The sequence below is a fragment of the Saimiri boliviensis genome, chromosome 2, assembly GCF_048565385.1.
Source record: "Saimiri boliviensis isolate mSaiBol1 chromosome 2, mSaiBol1.pri, whole genome shotgun sequence".
Classification (NCBI taxonomy): domain Eukaryota; kingdom Metazoa; phylum Chordata; class Mammalia; order Primates; family Cebidae; genus Saimiri; species Saimiri boliviensis.
In genome coordinates this window covers 83,334,102-83,352,706 of record NC_133450.1, presented here as the reverse complement: position 1 = coordinate 83,352,706, position 18,605 = coordinate 83,334,102, and the positions used below count along the sequence as shown (strand labels likewise).

Genomic DNA, 18,605 nt, shown 5'->3' with positions numbered 1-18,605 from the left:
CACCTCAGCCTTCCAAAGTGCTGGGATTACAGGCATGAACAACTGCACCCAGCAAAAGAGTTTTAGTTTTTTCTTTTCTTTCTTTTGTTTTTTTTTAATTTTTTGGTGAGGGGGAAGGAGTTTCGCTCTTGTTGCCCAGGCTGGAGTACAATGGTGGGACTTTGGCTCACTGCAGCTTCTGCCTCCAGGGTTCAAATGATTCTCCTGTCTCAGCCTCCTGAGTAACTGGGATTACAGGCATGTGCCACCACACCCGGCTAATTTTATATTTTTTTAAGTAGAAACAGGGTTTTCCCATGTTGGTTAGGCTGGTCTCAAACTCCTGACCTCAGATGATCTGCCTGCCTCAGCCTCTCAAAATGCTGGGATTACAGGTGTGAGCCGCTGCATCTGGCCATCTTGAATGGTTTCTGAGGGGATTTTTGATACCATTTGGTTTTTTTATTTTTTATTTTATTTTATTTTATTTTATTTTATTTTTGAGACAGAGTCTCACTCTGTAACCCCAGCTGGAACACAGAGGTGTGATGTTGACTTACTGGAACCTCTACCTCTGAGGCTTCCAAAGTGCTGGTATTACAGGCATGCACCACCACGCTTGACCATTGTTTTCTGGGTGGCTGAGGCAGGCTGATTGCTTTGCATCCAAGAGTTTGAGACCAGCCTGGGCAATATGTCGAAACCCCATCTCTACATTAAAACACAAAAATTAGGCAAGCATGGGGGCACGTGCCTGTAGTCCCAGCTACTTGAGAGGCTAAGGTAGAAGAATTGCTTGAGTCTGGGAAGTTGAGGCTGCAGTAAGCTGTGATTGTGCCACTGCACTCTAGCCTGGGCAACAGAGCGAAACCTTGTCTCAAAAAAAAAAAAAAAGGAAGGGGGTTGCATAGTAGGTATATATATTTATGAAGTACTTAAGATACTTTGATACAGGCATACAATGCATAGTAATCACATCAGGGTAAATGGGATATACGTGCCTCAAGCATTTATCCTTCATGTTACAAACATTCCAGTTATGCTCTCAAAGTTATTTTGAAATATACAGTAAATTTTTGTTGGCTGTAGTTGCCATGTTGTGCTATGAAGTACTAGATCTTCATTTTATCTATTTTTTTGTACCCATTAATCATCCCCCTTCCCCTCCACCCCCACTGCTCTTCCCAGCCTCTGATAATCGTCATTCCTGATTGCTTTCTCACTTTGTCTTTTCCAAGCAGTTAAGAACCTAAATCTTAAAAATCACCATGTGCCAAATTTGAAAGGCCTACCCCATCTTTTGGCTTTATTTTATTTTATTTTATTTTTTTTTGAGACGGAGTTTTGCTCTCGTTACCAAGGCTGGAGTGCAATGGTGCGATCTCGGCTGACGGCAACCTCCGCCTCCTGGGTTCAGGCAATTCTCCTGCCTCAGCCTCCTGAGTAGCTGGGATTACAGGCATGTGCCACCACGCCCAGCTAATTTTTTGTATTTTTAGTAGAGATTAGGTTTCACCATGCTGACCAGGATGGTCTTGATCTCTTGACCTCGTGATCCACCCACCTCGGCCTCCCAAAGTGCTGGGATTACAGGCTTGAGCCACCGCGCCCGGCCTGGCTTTATTTTTTATTTATTTTTAAATGTTTTTAAATTTAAGTTCTTATATCAGTAGTTTTTGGGGTACAGGTGTTTTTGGGTAATGTGGATAATTTCTTTTTAAAATATTTTTATTTTACTTTAGGTTCTGACGTACATGTACAGGTCAGGAAGGGTTGTTGCATAGGTGCATACTATATCTGGCATTTCTCTCTCTGTTATCTCTTCCCACCCTTCCCACCCCCTGTTGTCCCTCCCCAGCCTGCCCCACAACTGTCCCCAGTGTGTGATCCTCCTCTCCCCGAGTCCACGTGTTCTCATTGTTCAACAGCCGCTGTGAGTGAGAACAGGTGGTGTTTGGTTTTCTGTTCTTGTGTCAGTTTGCTGAGAAGGATGGTTTCCAGATTCATCCAAGTCCTTACAAAGGACACAAACTCATCATTTTTTATGGCTGCATAGTATTCCATGGTGTATATGTACCACATTTTCTTTGTCCAGTCTATCATTGATGGGCATTTGGGTTGGTTCCAGGTCTTTTCTATTGTAAACAGGGCTGCAATGAATATATGTCTGCATGTGTCTTTATAGTAGAACGATTTATAGTTTTTTGGGTATATACTTAGTAATGGGATGCTCGGTCAGATGGAATTTGTGTTTCTAGATCCTTGAGAAATCGCCACACTGTCTTCCACAGTGGCTGAACTAATTTACATTCCCACCAACTATGTAAGTGTGTTCCTATTTCTCCACATCCTCTCCAGCATCTGTTGTCTCCAGATTTTTTAATGATCGCCATTCTAACAGGCATGAAATGGTATCTCAATGTGGTTTTGATTTGCATTTCTCTAATGACCAGTGATGATGAACATTTTTTCATATGTTTGTTGGCCTCATATATGTCTTCTTTTGAAAAGTGTCTGTTCATATTCTTTGTCCACTTTTGAACGGGGTTGTTTTTTTTCTTATATATCTGTTTTAGTTCTTTGTAGATTCTGGATATTAGCCCTTTATTAGATGGGTAGACTGCAAAATTTTTTCCCATTCTTTTGGTTGCTGGTTTGCTCTAATGATGGTTTCTTTTGCTGTACAAAAGCTCTGAATTTTAATTAGATCCCATTTGTCTATCTTGGTTTTTGTTGCCATTGCTTTTGGTGTTTTAGTCATGAAGTCCTTGCCTATGCCTGTGTCCGGGACGATTTTGCCTACGTTTTCTTCTAGTGTTTTTATGGTATTATGTTTTATGTTTACATCTTTAATCCATCTGGAGTTAATTTTAGTGTAAGGTGACAGGAAGGGGTCCAGTTTCTGCTTTCTGCACACTGCTAGCCAGTTTTCTCAACACCATTTATTAAACATGGAGTCCTTTCCCCATTGCTTATTTTTGTCAGGTTTGTCAAAGATCAGATGGTTGTAGATGTATGGTATTGCTTCTGAGGCCTCTGTTCTGTTCCATTGATCTATGTCTCTGTTTTGGTACCAGTACCCTGCTGTTTTGATTACTGTAGACTTGTAGTATAGTTTGAAGTCCAGCATTGTGATGCCTCCAGCTTTGTTCTTTTTGCTTAGGATTGTCTTGCCTATGCAGGCTCTCGTGTGATTCCATATGAAGTTTAAGGTGGTTTTTTCCAATTCTGTGAAGAAGGTCATTGGTAGCTTGATGGGGATAGCATTGAGTCTGTAAATTACTTTGGGCAGTAAGGCTATTTTCACAATATTGGTTCTTCCTAACCATGGGCATGGGATGTTTTTCCATCTGTTTGCGTCCTCTCTTACTTTGTCGAGCAGTGGTTTGTAGTTCTCCTTGAAGAGGTCCTTTATGTCCTTTGTTAGTTTTATTCATAGGTATTTTATTCTCTTTGTAGCAATTGTGAATGGGAGTTCACTCTTGATTTGGTTTTCTGTTTGTCTGTTATTGGTATATAGGAACGCTTGTGATTTCTGCATGTTGATTTTGTATCCTGAGACTTTGCTGAATTTGCTTATCAGTTTGAGAAGATTTTGGGGTGAGACAATGGGGTCTTCTAAATATACAATCATGTCATCTACAAATAGAGACAGTTTGACTTCCTCCTTTCCTAATTGAATACCCTTTCTTTCTTTTTCTTGCCCGATTGCTCTGGCTAGAACTTCCAATACTATATTGAATAGGAGTGGTGAGAGAGGGCATCCTTGTCTAGTGCCTGATTTCAAAGGGAATTCTTCCAGCTTTTGCCCATTCAGTATGATATTGGCTGTAGGTTTGTCACATATAACTTTTATCATTTATAATATGTTCCGTCAATACCTAGTTTATTGAGAGTTTTTAGCATGAAGGGCTGTTGAATTTTGTCAAAGGCCTTCTCTGCATCTGTTGAGATAATCATGTGATTTTTTCTTTGGTTCCATTTATATGGTTGATTACGTTTATGGACTTCTGTGTGTTGAACCAGCCTTGCATCCCTGGGATGAAGCCTACTTGATCGTGATGAATAAGCTTTTTGATGTGCTGTTGCATTTGATTTACTATTATTTTATTGAAGATTTTTGCATCAATGTTTATCATGGATATTGGCCTGAAGTTTTCTTATTTTGTTGAGTCTCTGCCTGGTTTTGGTATCAGGATGATGTTGATCTCATAAAATGAATTAGGGAGGATTCCCTCTTTTTGTATTGTTTGATATAGTTTCAGAAGGAATTGGAACTAGCTCCTCTTTGTACATCTGGTACAATTCGGCTGTGAAACTGTCTGGACCTGGACTTTCTTTGGTTGGTAGGCTATTGGTTGCTGCCTCAACTTCAGCCCTTGTTACAGGTCTATTTAGGGTTTCAACTTCCTCCTGGTTTAGTCTTGGTAGAGTACAAGTGTCCAGGAATTTATCCATTTCTTCCTGGTTTACTGGTTTATGTGCATAGAGCTGTTTGTAGTAATCTCTGATGATGGTTTATATTTCTGTGGGATCAGTGGTGATATCCCCTTTATCGTTTTTTATTGCATCTACTTGATTCTTCTCTCTTTTCTTCTTTGTTAGTCTAGCTAGAGGTCCGTCTGTTTTGCTGATCTTAAAAAAAAAAAAAATCAGCTCCTGTATTTACTGATTTTTTGAAGGTTTTTTTTTTGTCTGTCTCCTCTACTTTGACTCTGATCTTAGTTATTTCTTGTCTCCTGCTAGCTTTTGAGTTTTTTTTTTTTTATCTTCCTCTTCTAGCTCTTTCAATTTTGATGATAGGGTGTCAATTTTAGATCTTTCCTTGTTTCACATGCGGGCATTTATTGCTATAAATTTTCCTCTCGACACTGCTTTAAAGGTGTCCCAGAGATTCTGGTCGGTTGTGTCTTCATTCAGATTGATTTCGAAGAATATCTTTATTTCTGCCTTCATTTCATTGTTTATCTTGTCAGCATTCAGAAGCAAGCTGTTCAGTTTCCAAGTGGTTGTGTGGATTTCAGAGTGTTTCTTTTTTTTCTTTTTTTTTTTTTTGAGACGGAGTTTCGCTCTTGTTACCCAGGCTGGAGTGCAATGGCACGATCTCGGCTCACCGCAACCTCCGCCTCCTGGGTTCAGGCAATTCTCCTGCCTCAGCCTCCTGAGTAGCTGGGATTACAGGCACACGCCACCATGCCCAGCTCATTTTTTTATATTTTTAGTAGAGACGAGGTTTCACCATGTTGACCAGGATGGTCTCGATCTTTCGACCTCGTGATCCACCCGCCTCGGCCTCCCAAAGTGCTGGGATTACAGGCGTGAGCCACCGCGCCCGGCCCTCAGAGTGTTTCTTAATCCTGAGTTCTAATCTCATTGTGCTGTGGTCTAATAGACTGTTTGTTATGATTTCTGTTTTTTTGCATTTGCTGAGGAGTGATTTGCTTCAAGTGATGTCGTCAATGTTGGATTAAGTGTGATGTGGTGCTGAGAAAAATGTATATTCTGTGGATTTGGGGTGGAGCATTCTGTATATGTCTGTTAGTTCTGCTTGGTCCAGCTCTGCATTCAAGTCCTGGATGTCCTTGTTAATTTTCTGCCTTTTTAATCTGTCTGATATTGACAGTGGAGTGTTGAAGTCTCCCACTATTATTGTGTGGGAATATAAATCTCGTTTTAGGTCATTAAGAACTTGCTTTATGTATCTGGGTGCTCCTGTACTGGGTGTGTATATATTTAGGATTGTTAGCTCTTGTTGTGTTGATCCTTTTACCATTATGTAATGCCCTTCTTTGTCTCTTGTGATCTTTGTTGAAGTCCATTTTATCAGAGACTAAGATTGCAACCTCTGCTTCTTTTTGTTCTCCATTTGCTTGGTAAATCTTCTTCCATCCTTTTATTTTGAGTCTGTATGTATCCTTGTATGTGAGATATGTTTCCTGAATACAGCACATTGATGGGTTCTGACTTTTTATCCAGTTTGCCAGTCTGTGTCTTTTGATTGGGGCATTTAGGCTGTTTACATTCAATGTTAATATTGTTATGTGTGAATTTGATCCTGCCATTTTGTTACAGGCTGGTTTTCTTGCCCATTAGCTGACTCATTTTCTTCATTGGATTTTTGGTCTTTGCCATTTGGTGTGCCTTTGCAGTGGCTGGAACTTGTTCCTTTCCTTGCTTAGTGTTTCTTTCAGGAGCTCTTTTAGGGCAGGTCTGGTGGTGACAAAATCTCTCAGTAATTTCTTGTCTGTAAAAGATTTTATTTCTCCTTCAGTTATGAAGCTTAGTTTGGCTGGATATGAGATTCTTCGTTAAAAGTTCTTTTCTTTAAGGATGTTGAATATTGGCCCCCACTGTCTTCTGGCTTGCAGGGTTTCTGCTGAGAGATCTGCTGTGAGCCTGATTGGCTTCCCTCTGTGGGTGACCTGACCTTTCTCTCTGGCTACCCTTAGTATTTTTTCCTTCATTTCAACCCTGGTGAATCTGATGATTATGTGCCTTGGGGTTGCTCTTCTTGAGGAATATCTTTGTGGCGTTCTCTGTATTTCTTGGGTTTGAATGTTGGACTGCCTTGCTAGGCTTGGGAAGTTCTCCTGATTAATATCCTGGAGCATGTTTTTCAGCTTGGATTCACTCTGCTCATCATATTCAGGTACACCGATCAAGCGTAAATTAGGTCTTTTCACATAATCCCATATATTTCTTGGAGGCTTTGTTCTTTTCTTTTCACTTTTTATTGTGTGTGTGTGTCTTGCCTTCTCTTTTTACTTCAATGAGTTGATCTTCAATCTCTATCTTTTCTTCTACTTGATCAGTTCAGCTATTAAAACTTGTGTTTGCTTCATGTAGTTCTCATGCTGTGTTTTTCAACTCCATCAAGTCATTTGTGTTCTTTAAGCTGGTTATTCTAGTTAGCATTTCTTCTAACCTTTTTTCAAGGTTTTTGGTTTCTTTGCATTGAGTTAGAACGTGTTCCTTTAGCTCAGAAAAGTTTGTTATTATCCACCTTCTGAAGCCTGTTTCTGTCAGTTCGTTGTACTCTTTCTCGATCATGTTGTGTTCCCGTGTTGTTGAGGAGTTGTGATCTCTTAAAGGAGAAGAGGTGTTCTGGTCTTTGATGGTTTCATCTTTTTTTGTGGTGTTTTTTCCCCGTCTCCATGGATTTTCCTGGCTGTGGTCTCAGGGAGCTACTTGATGGGATCGCTTGTCTGTCTGTCAGGGTGCTACTTGGTTTCTGTGGACTCCTTCAGGTTGCTAGGTAAGCTTCCTGTGTCTTTTTTGTTTACACCGGGAGTTTAGGCCCACCTCTTCCACTGACCTGGAGGTGCTGCTGGGTGGTCAAGAACACCATCCTGTTGCTATTTGGCTTCCTGTGTTTTTTGCTAAAATCTGAGGCCTAGTCCCACCCCTTTAATGGTGGGCTATGTTCTTCCTCCACAGGGCTGGATCATTCAGGGTTCAGCTCTGACTGTGGCACTGGCTGGGAAACCTGCTAGAATTAGTGCTTCAGCCCTCTGGGATTTGTGGGGGTGGGTAGGGACCTGCCTAGCCACACTGCCTGTCTCCCTGTTTTCGGCTCCCTCTCTCAGGTCATGGGGGAGGGGCCTGCCCAGCTACTCAGGCCAGCTTATGGGCTCATGCATTTGCCTAGATCTTTGCACCAATCCAGGGCACTGTCCTGTATTATTATTCAACTCTGTGCTTGTAATTCCTGGTGCTTGACTGGCAAAGATCCCCTGTTCTGTGTATTGCTGAGGCTTTGGGGGAAGTGCTGTATCTGGACTGGAGTGCCAGATGGGGAGCCTCTGACTCACTGGTCAGATGCACTTTCTGGGTGAAGTGGCACCCCTCTCCACCTCGGTCTGCCCTGCCTGGGTTTTGCTCACCATCAGACCAGACCCATTGAAATGCACCTGGTACCTCGGTTGGAGCTAGTAGATCTCTGGATTTCTGTGTCTCTCTTGCTGGGTGTTGTGCACTGGAGTTGTATCTATTCGGCCATCTTGACTCCCTCCCTTTTTAGCCAGGATAGTCTTGATCTCCTGGCCTTGTGATCTGCCCACCTTGGCCTTCCAAAGTGCCAGGATTACAGTGGTGAGCCACCAAGCCAGCCTAAATGATGTTTTAAACATACTGTTGAGTTCAGTTTGCTGGATTTTGTTGAAGATTTTTGCATCAATGTTCGTCAGGGATATTAGCCTGTAGTTTTCTTTTTTTGATGTATCTTTGTGTTGTTTTGACATTAGGGTAATACTGGCCTTAATAGATGAATTTGCAAGTACTCCCTTTTAAATTTTTTTTGGAGTAGCTTTAGTAGGATTCCTGTTAATTTCCTTTAATTGTTTGATAAAATTTAGCAGTGAAACCATCAGGTTCTGGGCTTTTCTTTGCTGGGAGATTTTTGTTACTGCTTCATTACTTGTTTATGGTCTGTTCAGATTTTGGATTTCTTCATGGTTCAATTTTGGTAGATTGTATGTGTCTAGGAATTTATTTCCTAGGTTTTCCAATTTATTGGCATAAGTCATAGTAGTCTGTAATGGGCCTTTGCATTTCTGTGGTGTCAGTTGTAATGCCTCTTTTTTCATCTCCGGTTTTATTTATGTGAGTCTTCTCTTTTTTTCTTAGTCTGCCTAAAGGCTTATTGATTTTATCTTTTCAAAAACAACTTTTCATTTTATTGATCTTTGGTATTGCTTTTTTCATTTTAATTTCATTTATTTCTGCTCGAATCTTTTTTCTTCTAATTTTGTGTTTAATTCACTCTTGCTTTTCTAGTGTTTTTTTTTTTTTAATAAAAAAAAAATAGAGGTGGTGTCTTGTTATACTGCAAGAGCTTATGGAGCTTGAGCCCAGGCTGATCTTGAATTCCTGAGCTCAAGCGATCTTCTTGCCTTGGCCTCCTAAAGTGCTGGAATTACAGGCATGAGCCACCATACCTGGTCACTTTTCTAGTTTTTAAAATGCATTATTAGGTTATTTGAAGTTTTTCTACTTTTTTGATATAGATGCTTATTGCTATAAACTTTTCTCTTAGTAGTACTTTTGCTGTATCCTATTTGTTTTGGTATGTTATGTTTCCATATGCATTTGTTTAAAGAAGTTTAGGCTGGGCATGGTGGCTCATGCTTGTAATCCTAGTACTTTGTGATGCCAAGGTGGGCAGACTGCTTGAGCTCAGAAGTTCAGGACCAGCCTGGGTAATGTGGTGAAACTCTGTTTCTACTAAAATACAAAAAATTAGCCAGGCGTGGTGGTACGCACCTGTAGTCTCAGCTTCTTGGGAGGCTGAGGCATGAGAATTGCTTGAATCCAGGAGGTGGATGTTGCAGTGAGCCGAGATCACACCATTGCACTCTAGCTTGGGTGACAGAGTGAGATTGTCTCCAAAAAAAAAAAAAAGAACTTTTAAAATTTCCTTCTTATTTTGTTCATTGACCTATTGGTCATTTAGGAGCATATTGTTTAATTTCCATGTGTATATATAGTTTCCAAAGTTCCTCTTGTTATTTATTGATTTATAATTTTATTCCATTGTGGTCATAGAAGGTACTTGATATGATTTCAGCTTTTTTGAATTATTTTATTATTTATTTTTATTTTTTTCCTTAACCTACCTTTCAGGAAGATTTTTAAAAATTCTTTAAGACTTGTTTTGTGGCCCAACTTACGCCCTATTCTTGAGAATGATTCGTGTGCTGATGAGAAGAATGTGTATTCTGCAGCCATTGGATGAAATGTTCTGAAAATATCTATTAGGTCCATTTGCTTTACAGTGCAGATTAAGTCCTACATTTCTTTGTTTATTTTCTGTCTGAATGATCTGTTCAATGCTGAAAGTGAGATGTTAAAGTCTCTAGCTATTACTGTATTGAGGTCTCCCCTCTCTCTCTCTCTCTCTCTGTCTCTCTCTTTAGCTCTAGTATTTACTTTATACATGTGAGTGATCCAGTATTGGGTGAATATATATTTATAATTGTTACATCCTCTTGCTGAATTGACCCCTTTATCATTATATAATGACCTTTTTCTCTTTTAAGTTTTTGTCTTGACGTCTATTTTGTCTGATATATATACAGCTGCTTCTGCTCTTTTTTGGTTTCTGTTTGCACAGAATATGTTTTTCTCTCCCCTTTTTTTCAATGTATGTGTGTCTTTATAGGTGAAGTGTGTTTCCTGTAGGCAACAGATTGTTGGGTCTTGTTTCTAAAATCCATTTAACTCTGTCTTTTGATTGGACAGTTTTTAGTCTCCTTACATTCAACGTTATTGATTAGTAAGGACTTCTGCCATTTGGTTATTTGTTTTCTGGTTGTTTTGTGGTCTTTTCTTTCCTCCTTTTCATACTCTCTGCCTGTTTTGTGAAGGTGATTTTCTCTAGTGACATCTTTTAATTTCTCTTTATTTTTTGTGTCTCTTTTGTATGTGTTTTGATTTGAGGTTAGCACGAGGCTTGCAAATAACCCATTCATTTAAACTGATGGCAGCTTAACACTGATTATTAAAACTAACGAAGAGAAAACTAATAAAAATGCCCATAATCCTAGCTACTCAGGAGGCTGAGGTGGGATGATCCCTTGAGCCCAGGAGTTTGAAGCTGCAATAAGCTATGATTGTGTCACTGTACTTCAGCCTAGCTGACAGGATAAAACCATGTCTCTTGAGAAAAAAAAAGGGCGAGTCACAGTGGCTCACACCTGTAATCCCAGCATTTTGGGAGGCCAAAGTATGTGGATTGCATGAGCCTAAGTTCATGTTCCTGGACAACATGGGGAGACCTGTCTCTACAAAAATATGAAAAAATTAGCTGGGCATGGTGGAGCACACCTGTAATTCCAGCTACTTGGGAGGCCAAGGTAGGGAGATAATTTGAGCCCAAGAGGTCAAGGCTGTGGTGAGCCAAGGTTGTACCACTGCACTCCAGCCTAGGGGAAAGAGCGAGACCCTGTCTCGGTTAAAAAAAAGAAAAAGAAAAAAGAGGGAGTATAGTCTTGAGTTAGTAGCTCCTGTCTTTGTCCCTTAAGTGTATTATTTTGTTTAATCTTCACAAAAAACCTGTATTACAGATAGAAAAATAATCATTTTATACCTAAAGAAAGTGAAGTTTACGAAGTTTAAATAATTTGCCCAAGATGACACAGCTTTGAAGTGTAAGAAAACACTACACCTTGGAATCATATCAGAGAAGTCATAGAATTGAAGGGAAAGTTGAAAAATGGGCAGAAAGGCATAGGATGTTAAGCAGCAGGGACCTCATGCAGAACCATATCACGGAATTGTCTGATTTGCACCACACTTGGCACTTCTACCACTGTATGCTCAGCAGGCTATTGGATCCTTGATGCCAGCATGGACAATTATTAACTATTGTTCATTGTTTATTAACTATTGTTTATTTTTATGTTTTTCAAGTGATAATCTAGTTGTGAAGTTACGTCTAGTTGTCTGGCCTAATTTTTTTTTCTCTTTTTTCTTTTTTTTTCTTTTTCTTTTTTTTTTTTTTTTGAGATAAAGTCTCACTCTGTCATCCAGGCTAGAGTGCAGTGGTGCAATCTCAGTTCATTGCAACCTCTGCTTCCTGGGTTCAAGCAAGTTTCCTGCCTCTGCCCCCTGAGTAGCTGGGATTACAGATGCCCACCACCAGCCTGACTAATTTTTTGTATTTTTAGTAGAGATGGGTTTTTGCCATGTTGGCCAGGCTGGTCTCGAACTCCTGACCTCAGGCGATCCACCTGCCTCATCCTCCCAAAGTGCTGGAGTTACAGATGTGAGCCACCACCCCTAGCCCTGTCTGGCCTCATTTCATGTGCTAGTGTTGTCCTAGGCAGAGAGTAGTATCTGGCCTTCTTGGCTTCTATAGTAGAGCGTTGAGCCATGCTTCCCACCAAGACTGATACAACCAAAGATTCAATGGAAGAGTATTTTGATGCTGGGCAACAATAATACAAAGGGTAAATGTCCACCTTAGCAGTGTGGGTATGCAGATGCCCATGTAGCATTCTGCTGAAGACTGGCTGAACTGAGAAGCTGTGCCTTTGCCGTAAGGCTGGCTATTTTTTCCTGAGACCAGACTCTACCAAACAGATCTCAGTAGGACTTCCAGGCAATATGCCAAGTACAGGAGTTTTCACATGAGGACCTCTGCCTATTTCTGATTCACTAAAATGGGGTAAATGACCAGCAAAACCAGTCAGCTCTTAGGGTCAATCTGAGGAGGGAGTATGTAGAAAATAGATGCACATGGAAAATGCACCTCCCTAACTTCTGGTCTTACTGGATCTTCAGTGTGGTATCCTAAGACCTTGAATTTCTATGTTATTGGGCAGTATTTCACTGCAGCTTTACCTGATTAACCAACCATATTAAACATTTTCTTGCAAGAGATACAGAATTATTTTGCTTGGCCGGGCGCGGTGGCTCAAGCCTGTAATCCCAGCACTTTGGGAGGCCGAGGCGGGTGGATCACGAGGTCAAGAGATCGAGACCATCCTGGTCAACATGGTGAAACCTCGTCTCTACTAAAAATACTAAAAATTAGCTGGGCATGGTGGTGGGTGCTTGTAATCCCAGCTACTCAGGAGGCTGAGGCAGGAGAATTGCCTGAACCCAGGAGGCGGAGGTTGCGGTGAGCCGAGATCGCGCCATTGCACTCCAGCCTGGGCAACAAGAGCGAAACTCCGTCTCAAAAAAAAAAAAAAAAAAAAAAAATTATTTTGCTTGCATTTCTTTGCTCTTCTACACTCTCTTCACCTTAAGTTTAGAGACCATATTACTTTTGTATCTTCAAGTCTAGTATTGTGTCTAGATACAGCAGAGACTTGAAAAAATATTTGATGGGCTGAATGAATGGATTTTCCTTAGCTATCTTATTATGAAGCTGAATTGATTCTTATGAAATGGTAGGGAATTAATAGTCATGGATGTTTGAAATATTTTATAATTTTTTTAGATTAGAAAATAATTGTAAATCTGCTGTGAGAAGAAGGACCACAGTGATATTTCCTCTGCTTTTGTTGTTACAGGTGTTCCAGGATTTAGGGATGGAAGTACTGTCGGGAGTTGCCAAAGGCTATAACATAAGCGTTTTCGCTTATGGACAGACAGGCTCTGGGAAGACATACACCATGCTGGGGACCCCAGTGAGTATTAAAATTAGATATATTCCTAATGCCACAGCAAGCCTTAACCTTCCATTGTCCTTACTACTGTGAGATAGAATATGATTTATGTAGTAGGTCAACTTTAAAGGAGATTTAATGAGTCTTCTGTTTTAAGAATGAGTTTTTCAGCATGTAATTGGAAGGTAAACTGAGTAATTAGCCCCTCCTTATTAAACCCTGAAGACCTTTAGAATTTTACAGCTCCCTTCAACAAAGCAGTTCTTCTCAGTCCTACTGATTTTCTTTTGTTACCTCCAGGTTCCTTACTTGAAGCTGTTTTACACCTTTGTTGTGGACAAGACCTGGACTAAATCTTTTCTTTTTTTTGAGACAGAGTCTCACTCTGTCACCAGGCACTAGGCTGAAGTGTAGTGGCACAATCTCGGCTCACTGCAACCTCCGCCTCCTGGGTTCGGGCAATTCTCCTGCCTCAGCCTTCCAAGTAGCTGGGACTACAGGTGCACGCCGCCACGCCCAGCTAATTTTTTGTATTTTTAGTAGAGACAGGGTTTCACCATGTTGGCCAGGATGGTCTCGATCTCTTGACCTTGTGATCCGCCCGCCTTGGCCTCCCAGAGTGCTGGGATTACAGGCTTGAGCCACCGCGCCTGGCCTGGACTAAATCTTAAGTTCAGGCTAGAGCTGTACAGAGATTCCATTATTGTGGCCAAGCTCCAAGCCTACATGTGTTAGATCTGTGTGTTAGAAGAAAGCAGGAGGGCTAGCTCCTGAGCCAGGGGCTTTCAAAAGTATGTAGGATTTAATGAGAGCCTTCCTTTATCATAGAAAATTAGGAGGGCAGAGTTCCTTAATAAGAATACCTTCTTGTTTTAGGTTTAGAAGTATCCTGGTGGGGGTGCCAGGTGCAGTGGCTCACATCTATAATCTCAACACTTTAGTGTCGCTGAGGCAGAAAGATACCTTAAGCCCAGGAGTTTGAGACCAGTATGGGCAACATAGGGAGTCCCCATCTCTATAAAAAATACAAAAACCATCTGGGCGTGGGGGCACATGCCTGTGTTCCCAACTAGTTAGGAGGCTGAGGTGGGAGGATGGCTTCAGCCTGGGAGCTTGAGGCCGCAATGATCAGCCAAGATCTTGCCATTGTACTCCAGCCAGAACAACAGAGTAAAAGACCCTGTCTCAGCTGGGTGCAGTGGCTCACTCCTGTAATCCCAGCACTTTGGGAGGCCAAGGTGAGCAGATTATGAGATCAGGAGTTCAAGACCAGCCTGGCCAACATGGTGAATCCCCATCTCTACTAAAAATACAAACATTAGCCAAACATGGTGTGTGCCTGTAATCCCAGCTACTTGGGAGACTCAGGCAGGAGAATCACTTGAACCCAGGAGGTGGAGGTTGCAGTGAGCTGAGATTGCACCATTGCACTCCAGCCTGGGCAATAGAGTGAGACTGTGTCTTAAAACAAAAACAAAAGCAAAAAAAAAAAACCTAAGAAACAAAACAAACAAACAAACAAACAAAAAACACTACACAGGGACATTCTATAGGATATGTTGCCTCCTAGATGATTATCCCTGATGCCTTGGGCCTAGCTCATTCCTTACTTTGTCTTGTGTTTAGTGTTATTTCACACTATTTGACTTTAAAAAAAGAAATTGGAGCCTGGGTGGCTCACACCTGTAATGCCAGCACTTTGACAGGCTGAGGTAGGAAGATCACCCAAGCTCAGGAGTTTGAGAGTAGCCTGGCAACATGGTGAAACCCCGTCTCTACTAAAAATATGAAAATTAGCTGGGCATGGTGGCACCCACCGGTACTCCCAGCTACTCAGGAAGCAGAGGCAGGAGAATTGCTTGAACTTGGGAGGTGGAGGTTGCAGTGAGCTGAGATCACACTATTGCACTCCAGCCTGGGCAGTAAGAGTGAAACTCCATTTCAAAAATAATAGTAATAATAGTAATAAGAAATTGGCCACTAAACTGAAAGTACAAAGCCCTTAACCTGAGTCCAAGTTAGCACTGAATATAAGATGGGAAAAGAAACCACCTTTTTCTAAATATGTGTTTTTGTTGTTGTTTTTTGTGATGGAGTTTCACTCTGTTACCCATGCTGGAGTGCAGTGGCATGATCTCAGCTCACTGCAGCCTCTGCCTCCCAGGCTCAAGTGATCCTCCCACCTTAGCCTCCCAAGTAGCTGAGACCTAGGCACATACCAGCATGCCTGGCTAATTTTTTTGTATTTTTAGTAGAGATAGAGTCTCCCCATGTTGTCAAGGCTTGTCTTTAACTCGTGAGCTCAAGTGATCCACCTGCCTTGGCCTCCCAAAGTGCTGGGATTACAAGGGTGAGCCACTGCACCTGGTCTAAATGTGTATTTTGAATACTTTTGTACTCAACACCCCCGTAGGGATTGGAGGTATAGGGGGTTAAGGGGAACATTGGTAAAGTGTTTTTATCCAAGAATAATGTAACCTTCATTGTGTAAAAGCAGGTATCTGGGTTTACTTCCTTTTATGGTGATAATCTGCCTCTCATCTGGTACATTTCTCCCATGAATGTCTTTTGGAGCACTGGCACATAAAAGTCTTCTACATTCCCCAGTGAAATTGCCTGAAGTGAAGAGGCTAGGACAAGAAGTCCATGCACCTATCTCCCATGCTGAGGATGGTTCCTGGGTATTCTGTCGGGGAGACTATTACCTTGAGTAAACAATAATGCTTTCCTTTCTTCTGTTTTCCAGGCCTCTGTTGGGCTGACACCACGGATATGTGAGGTATAGACTATCTTTTGACTGGATCCTCTCAAAGTAGGTCTCTGTACAGTTCCTACAACAAAACCCCAACCCTCTGGTTTGTGCAGGGTCTCTTCGTCAGGGAGGAAGACTGTGCTTCACTGCCTTCCTCCTGTAGGATAAAAGTAAGGTAAGAACCTGACAACTTCTGGGACCTACAGTAGTTCTTTTTCCATTCCTAATTCTACCATGTTCAGCTGTCCTCTCTTTGCTTCCAGAGTTACCACAGGGATGGAGAAACCCACGGAAGAAATATCTTGCAGTACAGGAGCTGAGAAACATACTTAGGCCCTTGGTTGTAGAAAACTTAATTTCCTACCCATAGACTTAACAAGCAGGTCTTTCTTTCTGTGGCCAGCTTACCTTGGCTGTCTAGCCCTTCAGATGCCTTCACAGAACAATAGAGCTTAAGGGTCATGTTTGAAACTCACTCAAGAAACAATCTCTGTGGGCCAGTGCAGTGATTCTGGGAGGCAGAGGTTGCAGTGAGCCAAGATTGTACCACTTCAGCCTATGAGTCAGAGCAAGACTGTCTCGAAAGTAAATAAAGAAATACAATTTTTAAAAACTCTATTGTATATATATGGAAAGAGACTCAAGGGGGAACCCTGATTTGATCAGTGCCTTAGAGTGTCAGAGGTGGACCTGGGACAGGAACTAAGACCTCCTTATTTTTAGCCTAGTGTTTTTTCTACTTTTTTTCAAAGTAGAATTATGTTGCCTTTTCTATTTATCTCTAGTTTTCTAGAAATCTATAATGAACGAGTGCGGGATCTGTTGAAGCAATCTAGTCAAAAAAAATCCTATGCCCTGCGGGTCAGGGAGCATCCAGAGATGGGCCCATATGTACAAGGTGAGCTACTGTGGTCCTGGAGATTTGAAACCAAACTGAAGCCTGGGAAGCTCTCCTAATACTCACTAATTCATTGAACATATGTATAATTAACACTTACTGTGTGCCAACTATTATACTAGACACTGAGTAAGTATTGATAAATAGAAAAGACATGGTCCTGCTCTCACAGGCAAGCTTACAATCTGGTGGGTATGAATCAGAAAATGAACAATTACAAGCAGTGATAAAGACTAATAAAAAAATAAATAGATGTAGCAATGGCAAAGAACAGTGGAAGATATTGGTGACTCACCTGTATGGGGTGATCAGGAAGAGCTGCTCTGGGGAGGAAACATTTAAGCTGAGATTGAAGGGAGTACAGTCATGTGAAGGATGGTGTAGCAAGGTGAGAAGTGTTTCAGGAAGACGGAGTGGAATGAAATAGAGCCCTGAGAGAAGGTTTGGTGTTTTCAACGGGCCAGTGTGGCTAAAGCATGGTGAATGAGAGGGACAACTGTGGGGAATAAAGTGAGGTCTGCAGGCACCCGATCTGGCAGGGCCTCTAGTGGTTCCCTGGTAAACCAGTCCCCTTTCCATGGTACTTTTTCTGTCGGTGGTGGTAGTCAGTAGGGTAGGAAAGATAGGGCGATATCAGACATCTGACATGGGGTAGGATTTGATGTGTTTCCTAACCAAATAGTGATGTTTGGTGTTTGGTACCATCTGTCTTATATCATTAAGCTAGGTCCTGCTATTAAGTAGCAACAGTTGGGTTCTTTTATGGATGAAGTTTTTACCCTTCCAGGCCTCTTAACAACAAGTAATATATGGTCTGGCACGGTGCCTCATGCCTGTAATCCCAACGCTTTGGGAGGCTGAGGTGGGCGAATTGCGGGAGGTCAGGAGTTTGAGACCAGCCTGGCTAATATGGTGAAACCTTGTCTCTACTGAAATTACAAAATAACTGGGCATGGTGACATGTACCTGTAAATCCAGCTACTCGGTTGCAGCGAGCTGAGATTGCGCAATTGCCCTCCAGCCTGTGACAGTGAAACTCCTTCTCAAAAAAAAAAAAAGTAATCTATGCATTTTATGTTCCTATAGCAATATATCAGTTTATTTTTTATTAATTTTTTTAGCCACAAGGTCTTACTGTGTCGCCCAAGCTGGAATGGAGTGATGCTGTCATAGTTCACTGCAACCTGAACTCCAGGGCTCAAGTGATCCTCCCACCGCAGTCTTCCAGGTAGCTAGGGCTACAGGCATACACCTAGGCAGCTAATTTTTATTTTTTTATTTTTATTTTTTTAAGGCAGAGTTTCGCTCTTATTACCCAGGCTGGAGTGCAATGGCATGATCTCGGCTCACTGCAACCTCCGCCTCCTGGGTTGAGGCAATTCTCCTGCCTCAGCCTCCCAAGTAGCTGGGATTACAGGCACGCGCCACCATGCCCAGCTAATTTTTGTATTTTTAGTAGAGACGGGGTTTCACCATATTGACCAGGATGGTCTTGATCTCTTGACCTCATGATTCACCCACCTCGGCCTCCCAAAGTGCTGGGATTACAGGCGTGAGCCACCGCCCCTGGCCTAGGCAGCTAATTTTTAAATCGGCTATAGAGATGGGTTCTCACTATGTTGCGCAGGCTGGTCTTGAACTTCTGGCCTCAGGCGATCCTCCCACCTCAGCTTCCTAAAGTGCTAAAATTATAGGGGTGAGCCAGTGCACCTGGCTATAGTATGCTAATTTAGATCCTAATAAGGAGCAGGACATGAAAGATCAAGAGCCAGTTTTCTCTGGTCAGGACATGGCAAATGGATGATATAATAGGTATGCCAGTGACTGATTCTGCTACCTTTGTCTTTTCCCAAATGTTTTA

At 41.7% G+C, this 18,605-nt stretch overlaps 1 protein-coding gene across 10 annotated transcripts in view; it reads left to right on the top strand.

Annotated features, from left to right (window-relative positions):
* STARD9 (StAR related lipid transfer domain containing 9) overlaps positions 1–18,605 on the top strand; it is a 173,585-nt gene that overhangs the window by 59,424 nt on the left and 95,556 nt on the right. For all 10 annotated transcript variants that reach the window (XR_012516280.1, XM_074393780.1, XM_074393786.1 and 7 more), the window contains 4 exons: positions 12,999–13,115; positions 15,841–15,873; positions 15,960–16,021; positions 16,632–16,744. Coding sequence is in view for 9 of the 10 variants with exons in the window: in XM_074393780.1 (XP_074249881.1) it covers positions 12,999–13,115; positions 15,841–15,873; positions 15,960–16,021; positions 16,632–16,744 (325 nt within the window). In the remaining variant the exon portion in view is untranslated. The remainder of the gene's footprint in view (positions 1–12,998; positions 13,116–15,840; positions 15,874–15,959; positions 16,022–16,631; positions 16,745–18,605) is intronic.